The sequence below is a fragment of the Pan paniscus genome, chromosome 2 (assembly GCF_029289425.2).
Source record: "Pan paniscus chromosome 2, NHGRI_mPanPan1-v2.0_pri, whole genome shotgun sequence".
Lineage (NCBI taxonomy): Eukaryota > Metazoa > Chordata > Mammalia > Primates > Hominidae > Pan > Pan paniscus.
This window is the reverse complement of record NC_085926.1, coordinates 106,388,843-106,406,623: the sequence shown is the minus strand read 5'-3', so window position 1 is coordinate 106,406,623 and position 17,781 is coordinate 106,388,843. Positions and strand designations below refer to the sequence as shown.

Here is a 17,781-nt window from a genome sequence, read left to right as displayed (position 1 = left end):
AATAGGTGTTTAGAAACGATGAAACAAGCGACCTTATGAATGGAATGGAATGATTAAAGCAAAATGATGATAGAGTTCCCTTAGCATTCAATTTTGAAGTTGTGTTTCAGTGCAAATGATAACCAGCAAAGTGTAAATGATACTGTATGTTGTGTAGGCCACAGGTCACGAGTTCTGGCATTTTAGAAATCCATATTTTTAAAAAGTTGTAACTTTATTATAAAACTTTTCCCCTAAATAGACCTATGTATATCTGAAACAATAAGCGATAAAGGTGGCATTTCAAATTAGCAATGACAAGAGACTTAAATGGTATTGGAATTATTAGCTATTAATTTCCTGAGGTGAGAGAAATTGCTACCTCATACAATTTATAAACACAAACTTCAGTTGCGCTAATGAACTCAATGTCAAAACAAAGCCATAAAACCATTAGAAGATGCCACATTATTCACAATAGCCAATATATAGAAGCAACCTAAATATTCACTGATACATGAATGGATAAAGAAAATGTGATGTGTGTGTGTGTGTGTGTGTGTGTGTGTGTATACATATACACAAAAACCTATTGAAATAAAAAATAAACTTAAAAATGAAAAAAAACCCAAACACACACATACATACATCTGTATACATACATGTATGTATGTGAAATATACATACATGTATGTATGTGAAATATACATACATGTATGTATGTGAAATATACATACATGTATGTATGTGAAATATACACACATGTATGTATGTGAAATATACACACATGTATGTATGTGAATTATACACACATGTATGTATGTGAATTATACACACATGTATGTATGTGAAATATACACACATGTATGTATGTGAAATATACACACATGTATGTATGTGAAATATACACACATGTATGTATGTGAAATTTACACACATGTATGTATGTGAAATTTACACACATGCATGTATGTGAAATATACATGCATGTATGTGAAATATACATGCATGTATGTGAAATATACATGCATGTATGTGAAATATACATGCATGTATGTGAAATATACATGCATGTATGTGAAATATACATGCATGTATGTGAAATATACATGCATGTATGTATGTGAAATATACATGCATGTATGTATGTGAAATATACATACACAGTGGACTATTATTGAGCCTTGAAAAGAAACCCCTGCCATGTGGAAAAACATGGATGAATTTGGAGGACATTATACTAAGGGAAATAAGCCAGTCACAAAAAGGAAAAAGACTGCATGATTCCACTGATAGAGGTATCTAAAATAATCGAATTCATAGAAACAAATTCATAGAAAAGTGGTTGCCAAGGGCTGGGAGGAGGGAGAAATAATGGAGAGTTTCTGTTCAATGAGTATAAAGTTGATTATGTAAGATGATTAAGTTCTAGAGATCTGCTTTACAACATTTTGCCTGTAGTTAACAATACTACATTTTGTACTTAAAAATTTAAGAGAGTAGAGCTCATGTTAAGTGTTCTTACCACAATTTTTAAAAAATTAGAATAAAATACAGTCAATAATTCTTAGGAAATTGACAGGATAAGTCTTCTTGAACAAGTCACAAAAAGCCAAAGACAAAAGGAAGGCATTGATATATTTGACATCAAAATTTTAAACATGTGGCAAATGCCAACACAAATAAAATGGAGACAAGTTATAAAGTGAGATAAAAATTTGTAACAAATATAAAAAATGTCAAGAATCCAAGGAAAATCTATAACTCAATAATTAGATGAACAAACCTAACAGAAAAATGGGCAAAGAACATACACAGGCGCTCCATTTGGTTTACTGGCCATTTAAAAATACTAATAGTTGACAAGATGCAGTCATTACTAGTAAACGAGGGCATTCAAAATAAAACAATGAAATAGTAATCTATTTTCTAAGCAAATTTCAGAAGTATGATATTAAGAATAAATGTAGAGAAGCAATGATCTCACACTGCTAATGGAAAGCAAGGGACAGGGGTATCTTATTTTTTTAGCACTCACCTATACATTACCCAGTAATTTCCTGCTCAGTATCCACTCTAGAGGAACACTCTCATGTATACAAGGGGCATGATTATGAATAGTTTGATTTGTAAAAGCAAAATATTAAGGAAAACCTAAGTGCTTATTAATTGTGAAATTCAAACTAAGGAATGTCTAAATCGTGAAATATTATGTCATAGTTAATTTTTAAATGGAGTACTCTGTGTAGGCTTGTGTAGAAAAATATATTATTGAATTAATATGTTATTAATATAATAATTAGCTTAAAATATAATAGCTTAAGATTTTTAAGCTTAATATATTGATAAGAATACATTCTCAGGCTGGGTGTGGTGGCTCATGCCTGTAATCCCAGTGCTGTGGGAGGCGAAGGTGGGCAGATCACCTGAGGTTGGGAGTTCGAGACCAGCCTGGCCAACATGGATAAACCCTGTCTCTACTAACAATACAAAATTAGTCAGGCTTGGTGGCACACGCCTGTAATCCCAGCTGCTCAGAATGCTGAGGCAGGAGAATTGCTTGAACCTGGGAGGCAGAGATTGAGCTGAGCTAAGATCACACCATTGCACTCCAGCCTGGGCAACAAGAGTGAAACTCAAAAAAAAAAAAAAAACATTCTCAATTCAATAATATATTTAAAATATTAAATATAACAATATTTAATATTAAATACATATTTAATATAAATGCTATTATCAATATCTTAATGTAATAATATATTAATATCAATCAAGTTGTTAATCTATACATGCAAATGTATGTGATATTCTATCACAGTAAGGAAAATGAAACTCTACAGCTACATGTACACATGTAAGCACAAACATATGTCAGTACTTAAATTTCTGGAAGGATTTACACTAAATGGATAATGGTAGTTTCCTCTAGTGGGAAAGCAGGGATTGGGTATGACATTAGTTTGTTTTCATGTTGCTGATAAAGACATACCCAAGATTGGGTAATTTATACAGGAAAAAGGGTTTAATGGATTTACAGTTCCACATGTCTTGGGAGGCCTCACAGTCATGGCAGAAGACAAGGAGGAGGAAGTCACATCTTATATGGATGGCGGCAGGCAAAAACAGAGAGAACTTGTGCAGGGGGACTTCTCTTTATAAAACCATCAGATCTCAAGAGACTTACTCACTATCATGAAAACAGCATGGGAAAGACTTGCCCCCATGATTCAATTACCTCCCACAGGGTCCCTCCCACAACACCTGGAAATTCAAGATGAGATTTGGATGGGGACACAGCCAAACCATATAATTCTGCCCCTGGCCCCTCTCAAATCTCATGTCCTCACATTTCAAAACCAATCATGCCTTCCCCACAGTCCCCTAAAGTCTTAACTCATTTTGGCTTTAACTCAAAAGTCCACAATCCAAAGTCTTATCCAAGACAAGGCAAGTCCCTTCTGCCTAATAGCCTGTACAATCAAAAGCAAGTTAGTTATTTCCTAGACACAATGGGGGTACAGGCACTGGGTAAATACAGCCATTCCAAATGGGAGAAATTGGCCCAAACAAAGGGGCTTCAGGCCCTATCCAAGTCTGAAATCCAGCAGAGCAGTCAAATCCTAAATCTCCAAAATGATCTCCGTGTCTCACATCCAGGGCACACCGATGCAAGAGGTAGGTTCCCATTGTCTTGGGCAGATCCTCCCCTGCGGCTTTGCAGGGTAAAGCCTCCCTCCCGGCTGCCTTCATGGGCTGGTGTTGAATGTCTGCAGCTTTTCCAGGTGCGCAGTGCAAACTGTCAGTGGATCTACCATTCTGGTATCTGGAGGACAGTGGCCCTCTTCTTACACTTCCACTAGGCAGTGCCCCAGCAGGGACTCTGTGTGGGAGCCCCGACCCCACATTTCCCTTCTACACTGCTGTAGCAGAGGTTCTCCATGGGGGCCCCACTCCTGTAGCAAACTTCTGCTTGGGCATCCAGGCATTTCCATACATCTGAAACTTAGGTGGAATTTCCCAAACCCCAATTCATGACTTCTGTGTACTCGTAGGCTCCATACCAGGTGGAAGTTGCCAAGGCTTGGGGCTTGCACCCTCTGAAGCCATGACCCAAGCTCTATGTTGACCCCTTTCAGCCATGGCTGGAGCAGCTGGGACGCAGGGCACCAAGTCCCTAGGCTGCACACAGCACGGGGACCCTAGGCCCAGCCCACGAAACCAATTTTTCCTCCTGGGCCTCTAGGCCTGTGATGGGAGGGTCTGTAGTGAAGACCTGTGACATGGCCTGGAGACATTTTTCCAGTTGTCTTGGTTATTAACATTTGGTTCCTTGTAACTTATGCAAATTTCTGCAGCTGGCTTGAATTTTTTCTCAGAAAATGGGATTTTTTTTTTTCTATCACACTGTCAGGCTGCAAATTTTCCAAACTTTTATGTTCTGCTTTCCTTATAAAACTGAATGCAGGCAGGGTGCAGTGGCTCATGCCTGTAATCCTAGCACTCTGGAGGCCAAGGCGGGCAGATTGCCTGAGCTCAGGACTTAGAGACCAGCCTGGGCAACACAGTGAAACCCTTCCTCTACTAAAAGACAAAAAATTTGCTGGGCAGGGCAGCATGAGCCTGTAGTCTCAGCTACTCAGGAGGCTGAGGCAGGAGAATTGCTTGAACCTGGGAGGCGGAGGTTGCAGTGAGCCAAGATTGTACCACTGCAATCCAGCCTGGGTGACAGAGCAAGACTCAGTCTGAAAACAAAACAAAACAAAACTGAATGCATTTAACAGCACCCAAGTCACCTCTTGAATGCTTTGCTGCTTAGAAATTCCTTCCACCAGATACCCTAAATCATATCTCTGAAGTTCAAAGTTCCACAAAGTTCTAGAGCAGAGGCAAAATGCCACCAGTCTCTTTGCTAAAACATAACAAGAGTCACCTTTGCTCTGGTTCCCAAGTTCCTCATCTCCATCTGAGACTACCTTAGCCTGGATTTCATTGTCCATTTCATTATCAGCATTTTGGTCGAAGCTATTCAACAAATCTCTAGGGAGTTTCAAACTTTCCGCATTTTCCTTTCTTCTTCTGAGCCCTCCAAACTGTTCCAACCTCTGCCTGTTACCCAGTTCCAAAGTCGCTTCCACATTTTTGGGTATCTTTTCACCAGCACCCCACTCTACTGGTACCAATTTCTATATTAGTCCGTTTTCACACTGCTGATAAAAAAAGTTACCTGAGACTGGGTAATTTATACAGGAAAAAGGGTTTAACAGACTTACAGTTCCATGTGGCTGGGGAGGCCTCACAGTCATGGTGGAAGGCAAGGAGGAGCAAGTCACATCTAACATGGATGCTGCAGGCAAAAAGAGAGAACTTGTGCAGGAGAACTCCTCTTTATAAAACGTTAGATCTTGTTAGATAGACTTAGTCACTACCACAAGAACAGCACAGCAAAGACTTGCCCCCATGATTCAATTACCTCCCGCTGGGTCCCCCCTACAACATGTGGAAATTCAAGATGAGATTCGGGTGGACACAGCCAAACCTTATCAGGTATCATAGCCAAGAAAACTTCAGATGTAAGTATAATCACTGAAGTTTTAAAATGAGAATGAATTATTGTGTTATATCTATAATTTAAAACATAATTAAACAAAATGGTATTTTTTACTTTTGGTTAAAGCCTGGTTGTGTTTTTTTATTGATATATAATAATTGTACATATTTTTGGAGTGCATGTGCTATTTTGATACCTGTATACAATGTACAATGAGTAAATCAGGGTAATTGGGATATCTATCACCTCAAACATTTACCTTTTCTTTGTGTTAGGAATATTATAATTCTAACTACTTTAAACAAAATGTTATTATTCTGAACAATTGTATTTGATATATTTTTCTAAACAGAAAAGAATTAGAAATGAGTCAGATGAATTCAAAAGTGGAGAATGAGAAAGGCCTGGTAGCTCAGCTTCAGAAGACGGTTAAAGAGCTTCAGGTAATCAATTATCAAATATGCCTGTGTATTTATATTTAGATCCATGGGTGATGACTGGTGGTTCAATGACTAATTCTCTGCCAAGGTATTCATACCCTTAGCCAACCACAGGCAGAGGCAGAAAAGAACAGTGGTTAAGAAGGGAAATTGTGGCATTCCACAGATGGAGTTAAGCTTAAATTTCCTTATGAGAATAATAAAAATGAATAGCTAATTGGTTGACTGTTTGCTGTGAACCAGGCATTGTGCTAAAATCCAAAACTTGTTTTTTCACTCATGAATCCTTCTGGCAACGATTGAGCTCATATTACTAAATGCAACAATATATTTAAGTAGTAAGCACAGTGCCTGACCCATGGTATGCATTCAGTGTTAGCAATTTAATTTTTATGATGATTATTCTTTGTGATTAGAAGGCGATTGAAAATCAGTAAGTTCTATAGGTACTTGTGGCCTCAAAACATTATTTGATAATGGATAGCTATTTATAAGTTTTAGACCATGTGAGTTTTATAGCATATGACCATGTTATAAAGTAATTTTACACACAAATGCACACATACACATTTAGATGGATAATTTCCCTTTGGAGCTAAATAAATATCTTAGTAATATAACCATGACTCAAAATAATTTTGGAACGTCTTTCTGATATTTATCTTCTGAGATATTTTGAGCCAAATAAGAAAACCAGTCTCAATGTTTTGTAAACATTTTAGTTTCAGACATGCTATTAATCTCCAAGTGGTTATCATATTCATCGGGCTTGTCTTCAAATGACTCTTGACTTTATCCAAAATAAAATAAAAAAACACAAACTTTTCTATATATCCAAAAGACAAATTTCCTTACCTTGATGACTCAAAAAGTTCTCTAAAGATTATTTCTGACAAAACATTTCAGAAATGTTTGGTTCAATGGTGGTATTATTTGGGATAAATATTTTCTTGGATCCCATGATAACCAGTTGGAAGAGGATCATGGTTACTTGAATGTGGAAATCATACTTTCTTTAAGCACCTTTTCTGTCATACCTCATCTATAGAACTGATAGACTACTTATTTGATATAATCTAGAAATTAGTTTTTTCTAAGCCACAGTAGTCTTATTTAATGGAAAGGAAAACATATTCTAAAACAGTTTCTATCTTGTTTTCTCCCCTATCCTAATCTATGCCTAATTACTTAAGGTGATGATAATAACATCAGTGGCTTCATTGTACTGTAATACAGTAATGTTCTCAGGATTTGTAGACCTGTTTGACCTATACTAAAAGGGCTTGGGGCTCTGAGAGTTGTTATCACTTCTTTTTCCAATAATCCTGCCTCTGATGATACTGTATCTCTACTCGCTTTAGTAGTCCACATTCCTTCACCAGCTCTCGTTTGTTATTTCAAATCTCTTCCTTGAAATCTCCTGCAGACTAGAAAACCAAGTAACCAAGTTTTTTAGAATTGTGTGTAAAATTAAACTGATGCTATTTCTTACAATTAAATTGCTTGAACTTGAAGATGTTCATTTTATTGATCAGATTTTTGCCCAAGTCCTAGATAGTTGAGATCAGATAAACGAATTTCAAATGAGGAAGATTTTTGTATATAAAATTTACCATTCCAATTTTTATAAATGCTCTTAAACACTTTTTTTGGTCATATGAAAGATATTTTCCTGTTTCTTTGGGAAGTGCTCTTTACTAAGCTTTCCCCTCCATCTATATAATTTAATGAGCTTGCCCATCATCAAGGGCTGAAAAATTTGGCAGAACTGCAAATTCTAATTCTGGTCTTGGTACTGAATTGGGGCAAATCACTTAACTTCTGTGTATTCTGTTTTCTTTAGTTATAAATTGGTAACCAAAAGTTTCATGTTAGCTTTGTGATTAAAAAAAAATAGAGTAAAGCTCTTGCTACAAGTGCTTAGTAAAAGTCAAAATTATTTCTTGCTGCAGACTCAAATAAAGGATTTGAAAGAGAAACTAGAAGCTGAAAGGACCACTCGAGCCAAGTTGGAAAGGGAGAGAGCTGACCTCACCCAAGACCTGGCTGACTTGAATGAGAGGCTGGAGGAGGTAGGAGGATCCAGTTTGGCTCAGCAGGAAATAACTAAGAAACAGGAAACCAAATTCCAGAAGCTGCGCCGAGACATGGAAGAAGCCACTCTACACTTTGAGGCAACTTCTGCATCTTTGAAGAAGAGACATGCAGACAGCCTGGCTGAGCTCGAGGGCCAGGTAGAAAATCTACAGCAGGTCAAGCAGAAACTGGAAAAAGACAAGAGTGACTTGCAGCTAGAAGTAGATGACCTCCTGACCCGTGTTGAGCAGATGACAAGAGCTAAGGTAGATACTCCCATGCCATCCTCATGGTCTTCTGAACATGGAAGTAGGGAGGGGAAGAAATGGGAGGGGAGGGAAAAGAAAAATAAGCCAGCTTAGTGACTCAGTGTATTTTCTAATGAAGACTATAGTCCTTCGGACGGAATAGATCAGGCCTGACCTTAGTGGTCATTGTTAAGGTCACACAGCCATCACCTGAATGTGACCTGACAGTGGCCTCTGGTTTTAAAAGAATTCAAATCCATGTTCCTTATGGATTTTTTTAGTGATTGCACAAGTAAGTGAGCTAGAAATCTGAGGCCACTATCTATGTCTGTCTTGAAGAATGACTTTTGTTATAAGTGCTCCTCAGTGATGGCCTGGATACTCCTAGAACCTATCTGAATGAATGGTGTACACAAACAGCTTTGCTGAGAGGAGGGAACTTTTTCTCCCTCAAGTCCTCTGGCATCTTTCTAATCAGCCAGTACTATAAGAAAGGTTCATCACATGTTCTTTCTTTACTGAGCCTATTAGCCTATATGCTGCAAGCTGTCATGTCAAATGGTTACTATGAGATCATCGATATCAGCGACCCTTCTTTTGGTAGTTGAGAGGAGCTTTGCTTTAGATTAAGCAGAGCAAATGGCTAGTTGCTGCAACCTTCTCTCCTTGTGAGCAGATTTTATAAAGTCATCTGGGAAAGACATGGCCTGACAATAAAGCTTGATCTCCATGGACTATGGTCAGAAAAATGTAGAATATCTTCAGTGATGTGGAGTGGTTTCTGAAATATTTAATATTAATTCCTTTTAAATACCATACTGAGAAGAAAGAAACAGTCTCTCTCTCTCTCTTTCTCTCTCTTTCTCTCTCTCTCTCTGTGTGTGTGTGTGTGTGTGTGTGTGTGTGTGTGTGTGTGTCTTAGTCCATTCCTGCTGCTGTAATGAAATACCACAGACTGGGTAATTTACAAATAATAGAAATTTATTTTTCACAGTTCTAGAGGCTGGAAAGTCCAAGATCAAGGTAGCAGCAGGTTTATTGTCTGGTGAGGTCTCTCTGCTTCTAAGATGGTGCCTCTTGCTGCATCCTCACATTGCAGAAGAGCAAAAAGGGGAAAGGGACAGATGCTCCCTTGTACCAGTCCCATTGATGAAGGCCCCTATCCTCATGACTTCATCACCTCCTAAAGGCCCCATCTAACACTATCACACTGGCCATTCTTTCAACATATGAATTTTAGGGGGACATATTCAGTCCATAGCATTCTACCTCTGGCCCCCCAAATTTATGTCCTTCACATAAGCAAAATACATTCATTCTACCTCAATAGGTTCCAAAGACTTAAGTCATTTCAGCATCAACTCAAAAGTCTAAAGTCTCATCTAAATCATATAGGAGTGAAACTCAAGGCATGATTCATCTTGAGGCAAATTCCTCCTCCAACTGTGAGCTTGTGAAATCAAACAAGTTATGTGTTTCCACAATAAAATAGTGGAACAGGCATAGCATAGACATTCCCATTCCAAAAAACAGAGAAATCAGAAAGAAAAAAGAGGTGACAAAGGGAAAAGCCCAACAGAAAACAAAGCAAACAACATTAAATCTTGAAAGTGGGGAATAATCTTTTTGACTCCATGTCTGACCTTCTGGACATACTGGGGTGGAGTTTGGGTCCCCAGGGCCCCATGTAGCACTGCCCCCCCTGGCAGAAGCTCTCAGGAATTGAAGTTGGGTGCTTATGGCTCTCCCAGGTTAGTGTTGCATGCTGGTGGCTCTACAAGTCTGGGGTGTTGGGGGCAGCTCTGCCCTCACAGTACCACCACTGCCATAGTGGGGGCTCTCTGTGGTGGTCCTGCTTCCATGGCAATTCTCTGCCTGAACCCCAAGGCTCTACAAAATATCCTTTGAAATCTAGGTGGAGGAGCTATGCTTCCATATCTCCTGCAGAGTTAGCACTGTATGGATGCTGCTATGGTTTACAGCATGTGCCTTCCAGAGTGGTGACCTGAGCTGAACCTGGGCCTGCCTGAGTGGCAGAGGAGCACTGAACTGGCATGTGGGGAGCAAAGACTTGAGGCAGCCCTGGGCAGCAAGCTCTGAGGTCTCAAGGGAAGCCTCTCTTGAAATCATGTTTCCATCAAGGCCCTGGCCTTCTGGGCCTTTGTGGGTGGGGCAGCCACAAAGGTCTCAGAAATGCCTTCAGGGTAATTCTTCCATCGTCCTGATAAATAGCACCTGTCTTCTTTCTATCCCTACTAATTTCCTTATCAAATGTTTGGTTGTCTATGTCCTTAGGGTTTTTTTTTTTTTTCCTGAAAATACTTTTTTATTCTTCACAAACTGGCCAAGCTGAGAATTTTCTAAATCTTTCAATTCTGCTTCTCTTTGATTATACATTTCATCTTTATTTCTCTCTCTTCATATTTTGTTTTAAGCAATCAAGAGAAGCCATGGAGCCCTGAACACTTTCTTTAAGGATTTCTTCCACCAAATATCCTAGTTTATCACTCTTAAATTTTGCCTCCCACAAGGGACCAGGGCATAGTTCAGCCAAGTTCTTTGGCATTTTGTAACAAGGATGGTCTGTCTTCCAGTTTCCAATAGGATATTCCCCATTTCCATTTAAGACCTCAGCAGAATTGCCTTTACTGTCCGTGTTACTACCAGCATTGTAATCACAGCCATCCAGCTATCTCTAAGAAGATTAATTATCTCTCTACAGCTCTCCTCTTCTTGTGAGCCCTCATCAGAAGGATTCTTAATGTTCCATTCCTGGGAATATAGGCTTTTTCTAGCAGTAGGTGTGTATCTCACTACCTCCTTACTCTTTAATCCCTGCCATGTGTCTTTGTTTCTCCTGAAGCTGGCACTTCCTCTGAACATCTCTGTCACTGGCACCTGGTTTCTTTTTATAACTCAGGTTCTAAGTCTCAACCACTTCTTTCTTCCCTATTTGCTTTTCAGTCAATTATTGCAGCAGGTCAGTTTTTACCATCTCATAGTTTTCCATTCCCATTCCCATGTAGGTCTGTCTACTTTTTAAGTAGATTACTGCAGTGGTTTCCTAAATTATCTTTTTTGCTTCTAGTCTTCCTTTTTTCAAACCATCCTATATTTATATGCCCAAATTAATATTTGTAAAGTATTTAGAATATTCATAAAGCACGGATTTATTGAATTTTGTCCCTGCTTAAAAATGAACTCCAAAGTTCTGCTTTCGAGGTACCTTGTAACCTTTGATCAGAGTCAACCAGTCTTGCCAGTTTTAGATCCCATTGCTTTGTTTCATGGACCTTCCATTTCAGGTTGCCTTTAAACAAATATTCATTTTTACACCAATCTGCCTTTTCCAAACTAATTCTCTTTGGAATGCTCAAGTTCAACCTCCTGCATTAAAGACTTACCTGTTTTTGAGTTCCTGTAGCACTTTTGGGGTCCCTCTTTATACTTATGCATTATCTAGTCTTTTAACTTTGCTAACATTGAAAGCAGAAACTAGGTCTCATTTTTCATGTTTACTACAGTGCTTTGTAGAGTCTCTGCACTCAATTACTAGCATCAACTTTTACGTATACCTCTTGGAGCTCATAGATTCAGTGACTTGTCCAAGGTCACACAATTCTGTGGAAGAGATGAACTCCAATTCCAAATCCTGTGTATGTCTGTTGGTGAGCATGTCCTGTTGCTGCTTTAAATATTTGTTGGCATGATAAATTGTTTCTCTTAACTCTCATAGGCATATACATTAGGCTAAACTGTTCCTTGAATTGTTTACTTTATCATTTTATGAATTATAATGGCAAGAATGCCAATGCTCAGTGGTACAGTGGAGACTGAAGCATTTTCAAAAGCATATTATGCTGACAGAGAGGCTCAGGGCAATTTAGAAGTTACAGGAAATTTCACAATTATCTTGATTATTTTGAATTCCCATTGCTCCCTGCATTTCTGGGAGGCAGCATTTTTATGCATCATTTTAAGAATCAGCTATAAGATAAATGTGCCTTATTCTATTAACCTTCTCATCCCTGGTATCAAAACATACCGCTTATCCTTATGCTTAAATTAAAAATTCTTTTGAGGGTGCAACTCTTTTGCATGCTATATCCCCATATAGGCCACTGTTAGATAAATAATCTAATTGTCTTTTTGCAGATCCTGTTTATGAAAATACTTTATACATGGAAACACTATACCAGTGGTTAGCAGTGCCTATGTGGATACCTACCATGTGAAGCTATACCTAAGGGCAAGTGCCTTTTCTATCTGTCCAAGTGGGCTGCCCACTCTACAGATACACACAGCCCAGCTGGCCTTCACCACGTGGAGACCTCTCTTGAAAAACTGGGAAGTCTTTGGCTCTTTTTCTTACCATTTCCACGCACCATTGACTAAGTTGTCTTGTAGAGATCCGTGCTTTTTCACCCTAAGCACACAGGTGCATAGCACAGCATATTCAGGGCCCTAAACAGATGCCATTTTTCACACCTGGATATGTTCCTCCTGGCTCAGTTAACAGGTCATTTACTATTGGAGACATCATAAAATAAAAATGGTTTTCATAATCATCCTATTTTTATCCATTTTCCTCTGGAACCCAGGATTCATGACAATTTGGGCCACCTAGGACATCAAGTCGATTAATCCTTAATATTTCCTTTATCACCACTTCATACAACAGATGTTTAGAAATCTAATATTTGACATTTTCTGTGTGTGTGTGCATCTGCACAGGCAGTTTCAGTTCGAATTCCAATTCTGACATTTAATAGCTGTGTGAATTTGGGCTAGTTATTTAGCCTCTCTGGTGCTCAGTTTTCTCATTTGTAGAAAGAGGCAATCTGAACTTTTGAGAGATATCGTGAGGAAGAAAATGAGCATGCCAACTTTGACTGTCAAAGTCATTTTCAGAAGTGAGAGCAAACAAATTCAACATATAATTAGAAACTGTGCAGACAACCTAAAAATTGTCACATTGATCACTACTATAGCTTTCTTCTAGTTAGGAGTGGAGAGTGGGGACAATTGAGCATATCTGGCATTTAACATTAATGCTCTAACCTATGTGAGGCTGATGGCATCGTTCGAGAAACTGGCCATTGAATCTCTGTTAAGTCTGTTTCTACTAAGCTTGGGTGTGCTGTAGGACATCTGCGAACTGGAACTACATAACACTGCATTGGAGATATAAGAAGACATAATTCAGTAGTCTTTCAGAGAATAGCCATTAGTAAGTGAGACAGCCAGGTGGGAGGGGGTCCCTGGAGAAACTCCGACCAGCCTGCCCACTGGAGTGGAGCCTCGGAAACTTCACGCCATTTGCATTGGGTTGGAGCCTGGCCCCTCCTCTTCCTGTGTGGAACCTGGGATTCAAGCTGCGGGCGACAAGCGCTCAAGCAGGGACTCTGGCCTTGTGAGAGTCCCTGTTTCCCCCTTTTCTTCCTTTTCACCCAATCAAACCCTGTCTTACTCACCATTCAAATTGTCTGTGAGCCTGATTTTTTGTGGCCGGGGACAAAGAACCCCATCTTTAGCTGAACTAAGGAAAAGTCCTGCAACATAGCATGGAGGAAGCAATCTTAAACAGAGTGTAGGTTCCAGCTAGAGATTTTGGCTGATACAGAAGTTTTCCAGAGGACTAAACCTGGCATCACCTTTGAAATATTCCTGGTCCTTTGGCCATTGCTCTATCATAACAATTAGGTTAACACTGAAAACTATTAGGCTCACCATCAGCTTTCATCATCTCACCAGACCTCACTGTTTTCTCAAAATTTCATTGGTGTAATCTCTTGTCTCCCAGTTCTTCCATTTCCATAGCATACTTTCTTTGTACAGACAAAGGCCTCATGGGCTGCTGTATTAATTGAGATTTAAAACATAGAGCTCAGAAGAGAGCTGGGTATGTAACAAGCACCCAATAAATTAACTGCTGCTGCTATTATCATTAATAGTGTCATCATCATCATCACCCACGATGGGGCAGATGGAAGGCATTCAAAGATCGCCTATAATCCCAGCACTTTGGGAAGCTGAGGCGGGTGGATCACAAGGTCAGGAGTTCGAGACCAGCCTGACCAAAATGGTGAAACCCCATCTTTACTAAAAATACAAAAATTAGCTGGGCATGGTGGCGCATGCCTATAATCCCACCTACTCAAGGGGCTGAGGCAGGAGAATCGCTTGAACCTGGGAAGTGGAGGTTACAGTGAGCCAAGATGGTGCCATTGCACTCCAGCCTGGTGACAGAGTGAGCCTCTGTCTCAAAAAAAAAAAAAAAAAAGATAATAAAAAGATAATTTATACATGAGTTTCATCAAAACAGCTATGTAAAATCTGTAGAACCATGGAAGCCCACCACCAATGTAATTTTACTGTTTCTGACCATATAAATAATAAGAATGCAAACTATAGTTAGTTTGTATGTGAAGGGGATACCTCATCTTACATTTGGCAACTCTTAGTCCCGTCTGAGGATCTTGGGTCTCAAAACCACTAGCATGAGTTCTCAGAGTGTGGCAAGAGTCTGGCGATTAGACTGGTTACTTTAATTGGGTAAAAGTGCAAAGGCCAATGTCATATCTTTTTCTCCAGGCATGAAAAGCCAATTCTGAGAAGTTGGGTTTGGGGATTGAAGTGTTAACCCAACAGGGTCATCTTGAAATTGTAGCCATAGTGATCAGGAGGGTACAGTTGCTTTGGCAGCTCACATTTTTTTATTAGGCTGTTGCGGCTTAGATCCATCCCTTTCTTCTATCCTGCTTGGGCAGCCTTCTAGATTTCCTTCCTCCTCCTTCCCCTTCTTACCTCTCTTCCTTCCCCTTCCTACCTCTCTTCCTTCCCCTTCCTCTGCCCCTCCGCCCTTGCATATTGCTCTCCTATGTGCCAGGCACTATTCTATACAATAGGGGGTATATCTTTAAACTGGATCTCTACCCTCATGAGAGTTATATTCTAGTGAAAAAGACAGTTAAATATGTACTGTCAGAAAAGGATCATGTATCTCATTAGTGTTTGACATGTTTCCTTCTCCAGAAAAGTAAATAATTCTAGAAAGGATCCTAATACCCAGGAAGTTGGGTGTCTCCCGTGACACCTATACTCTGCAAAGTTTAGGCCTCTTGGGGTCCAGACCCTAGAGTTAATTGTGCTTGCTGAAATCAGAAGATGTGATCTCCCAATGCTGGCTGAGCTCTTTACTACAGAAGAGAGCATGCGGATCCCCGGAGCCACTCCTCCCCTCTTCCTTTGTGCAGCTGATTCAGAGTATCCTCTGTGAGCCCTGACCAGCCCTTCTTTCTCAACTTATAGGCAAATGCTGAGAAACTCTGTACTCTATATGAAGAGCGCTTGCATGAAGCAACTGCAAAGCTAGATAAGGTGACTCAGTTGGCAAATGACCTGGCAGCACAAAAGACAAAGCTGTGGAGTGAGAGTGGTAAGTAAGTATGCTGCTTGACTCATAGGCAAGTCTCAATCCCAGCAGACTCATGAAGGCACAACTGAGATAATGAACTACCCACTGAGGCTGAGTGGGCATCTGAAGATCCTAGGGGAGGAATGCAGCCTCTGAGACAGCTTTGCCACACACATGCCTCTTGTCTAGGAAGTGTTACCTCTGTGCCACTTGGGAACCCCTGCCTAGTTCCCTTCCAAGAAGTAGAAAATTATAATAATATGCCATCAGTAGAAGCAACTCTCAAGATCAAAGGATGGGAGGGGCAATCCACAGTCTACTAGTCATGACATTTTTACAATTTCTACCTCATTGAATATTTAAATTTTTTTTAAATTTTTAATGTTTGGATAATGAATCTACATCTCTCTTTACACCTGGTAAAACCAATGGTCTGTACAGCCGGCTACCTGAGCCTGCATGATTGGACCCCATTCTCTCTGACCTCTTTTCCTACTTGCCCTTACTCTCAATCTGCGTTGGCCACATCGACCTCTATGCTGTGCTTTGTACACCCCGGGCATACTCCCACCCTAGAGTCTTGCCCTAGCTGTTTACTCTGCCTGGAACACCTTATTAATTCTGGAAAGACTTGGGGATAAGAGTTAATCAAGTGGAGATCTGGGCAAAGTCAGGATAGGCCCTGCTGAGAAGGTGACATTTGAATACTGTCAACTCATTTCCTCAAGAGCTTCTCTTTTCATACTATTTATTAAGTTCAAACTAACTACATATTTGACACAATAAATATGTTTGTCTCCATCTGTCAGAATATAAGCTCCATGAGGTCAAGGGTCTTTGTACATTGATGTATGTCAATCATCTAGAACACTGCCTGGCATTTATTGATCCTCCATAAACATTTGATAAATAAAAAGTAGAAAAATGTCCCATAGTTTATTCATTACTATCAACCACTGCAGATTTTTTTTTTCTGTTTTTCCAATCTATTACATTGTAGCAATCTGTTGGGGGTTTTTCTTTTTCAATTTATCATAAGCTTTTTTATTTTGCATACTCGGTCATTTATAATGACTGCTTCTAATTCATTGAGATTGACTAAACCTAACCTTGCCTGCAACTTGACTTGCCTCTCTGCTATGAATAGCATGTGGCTAGATGTTTATCTATAACTAAAATCAGTTTTAGTAATATATTCTGAGAGATAGAATTCTTAGGTCAATGAAAATAAACAATGTATTCTTGATGCTTAAGAGGCACACAGTTTTAAAAAGAGAATGAACACATTTGGGCTACATATAACACAATTCCTCCAGTAGACACCTCTATTTCCAGATGCTAAATCTAGGGTCAGAGCTAAATAAAAATTAGTTGATAAAACTAAAAACCTGGAATCTAGAAGAAGGAAATGTTTTTGGTTCTATTAAGGACTCTGAATAGGGCTCTTCTTATACTGCCCACAGGGTGTGTGACACCTGGCCTTGCTACCAAGCCCCCAGTTTGATCTGTGCTATTTAGGATTTAGTTGGTATGTAGACTCCACAGTCCAGACACAAAGCTGGAGAATACCTGGATGTCTGGCCCTAAAGGAAGTGCTGTGTAAAATCTATTTTGATAGGCATTGGCTGTCTACCCCTAGTTATTGGCATTAATTTTCCACTCACTTTTTTGATGAGGAAATTAGTGGGTAGCGAGTAAAATAAAAGTGGGTCTGAGATGATAATTCTGCTTAGGCTGCAGGATTTTTTTCTTCTTTTTTTTAACTTTACCTTTTGGTTGGCTTTTGTGTAAATTAAATTAGAAGTACAAATTTATTCAAGCCTATCCTCCCCTCACTGGGTCCACGTTCCAGATTGTTTATTTATTTTTTTGTTTTTTTTGTTGTTGTTTTTGTTGGTGGCTATCACCAAGGTTTCTTTCTCATGCCCTGTTCTGTCAGCTTACCATACTCTGCTTTCAGAGGAAACCAATAGTAAATGTGATATATACGTGATGTTATTAGTCTCAACCAGCTAGTGGATTTATATTTCTTCAGAATCCTTTTAAATAAGATGTTTTTGGACCAGCAGAGTG

General features: G+C 39.3%; 1 protein-coding gene across 1 annotated transcript in view; it reads left to right on the top strand.

Moving 5' to 3' along the window:
- Positions 1 to 17,781, top strand: part of MYH15 (myosin heavy chain 15) — a 138,154-nt gene that overhangs the window by 79,994 nt on the left and 40,379 nt on the right. The window contains exons 26-28 of the mRNA XM_034957056.3: positions 5,880 to 5,970; positions 7,920 to 8,309; positions 15,603 to 15,729. Coding sequence (XP_034812947.2) covers positions 5,880 to 5,970; positions 7,920 to 8,309; positions 15,603 to 15,729 — 608 coding nt within the window. The remainder of the gene's footprint in view (positions 1 to 5,879; positions 5,971 to 7,919; positions 8,310 to 15,602; positions 15,730 to 17,781) is intronic.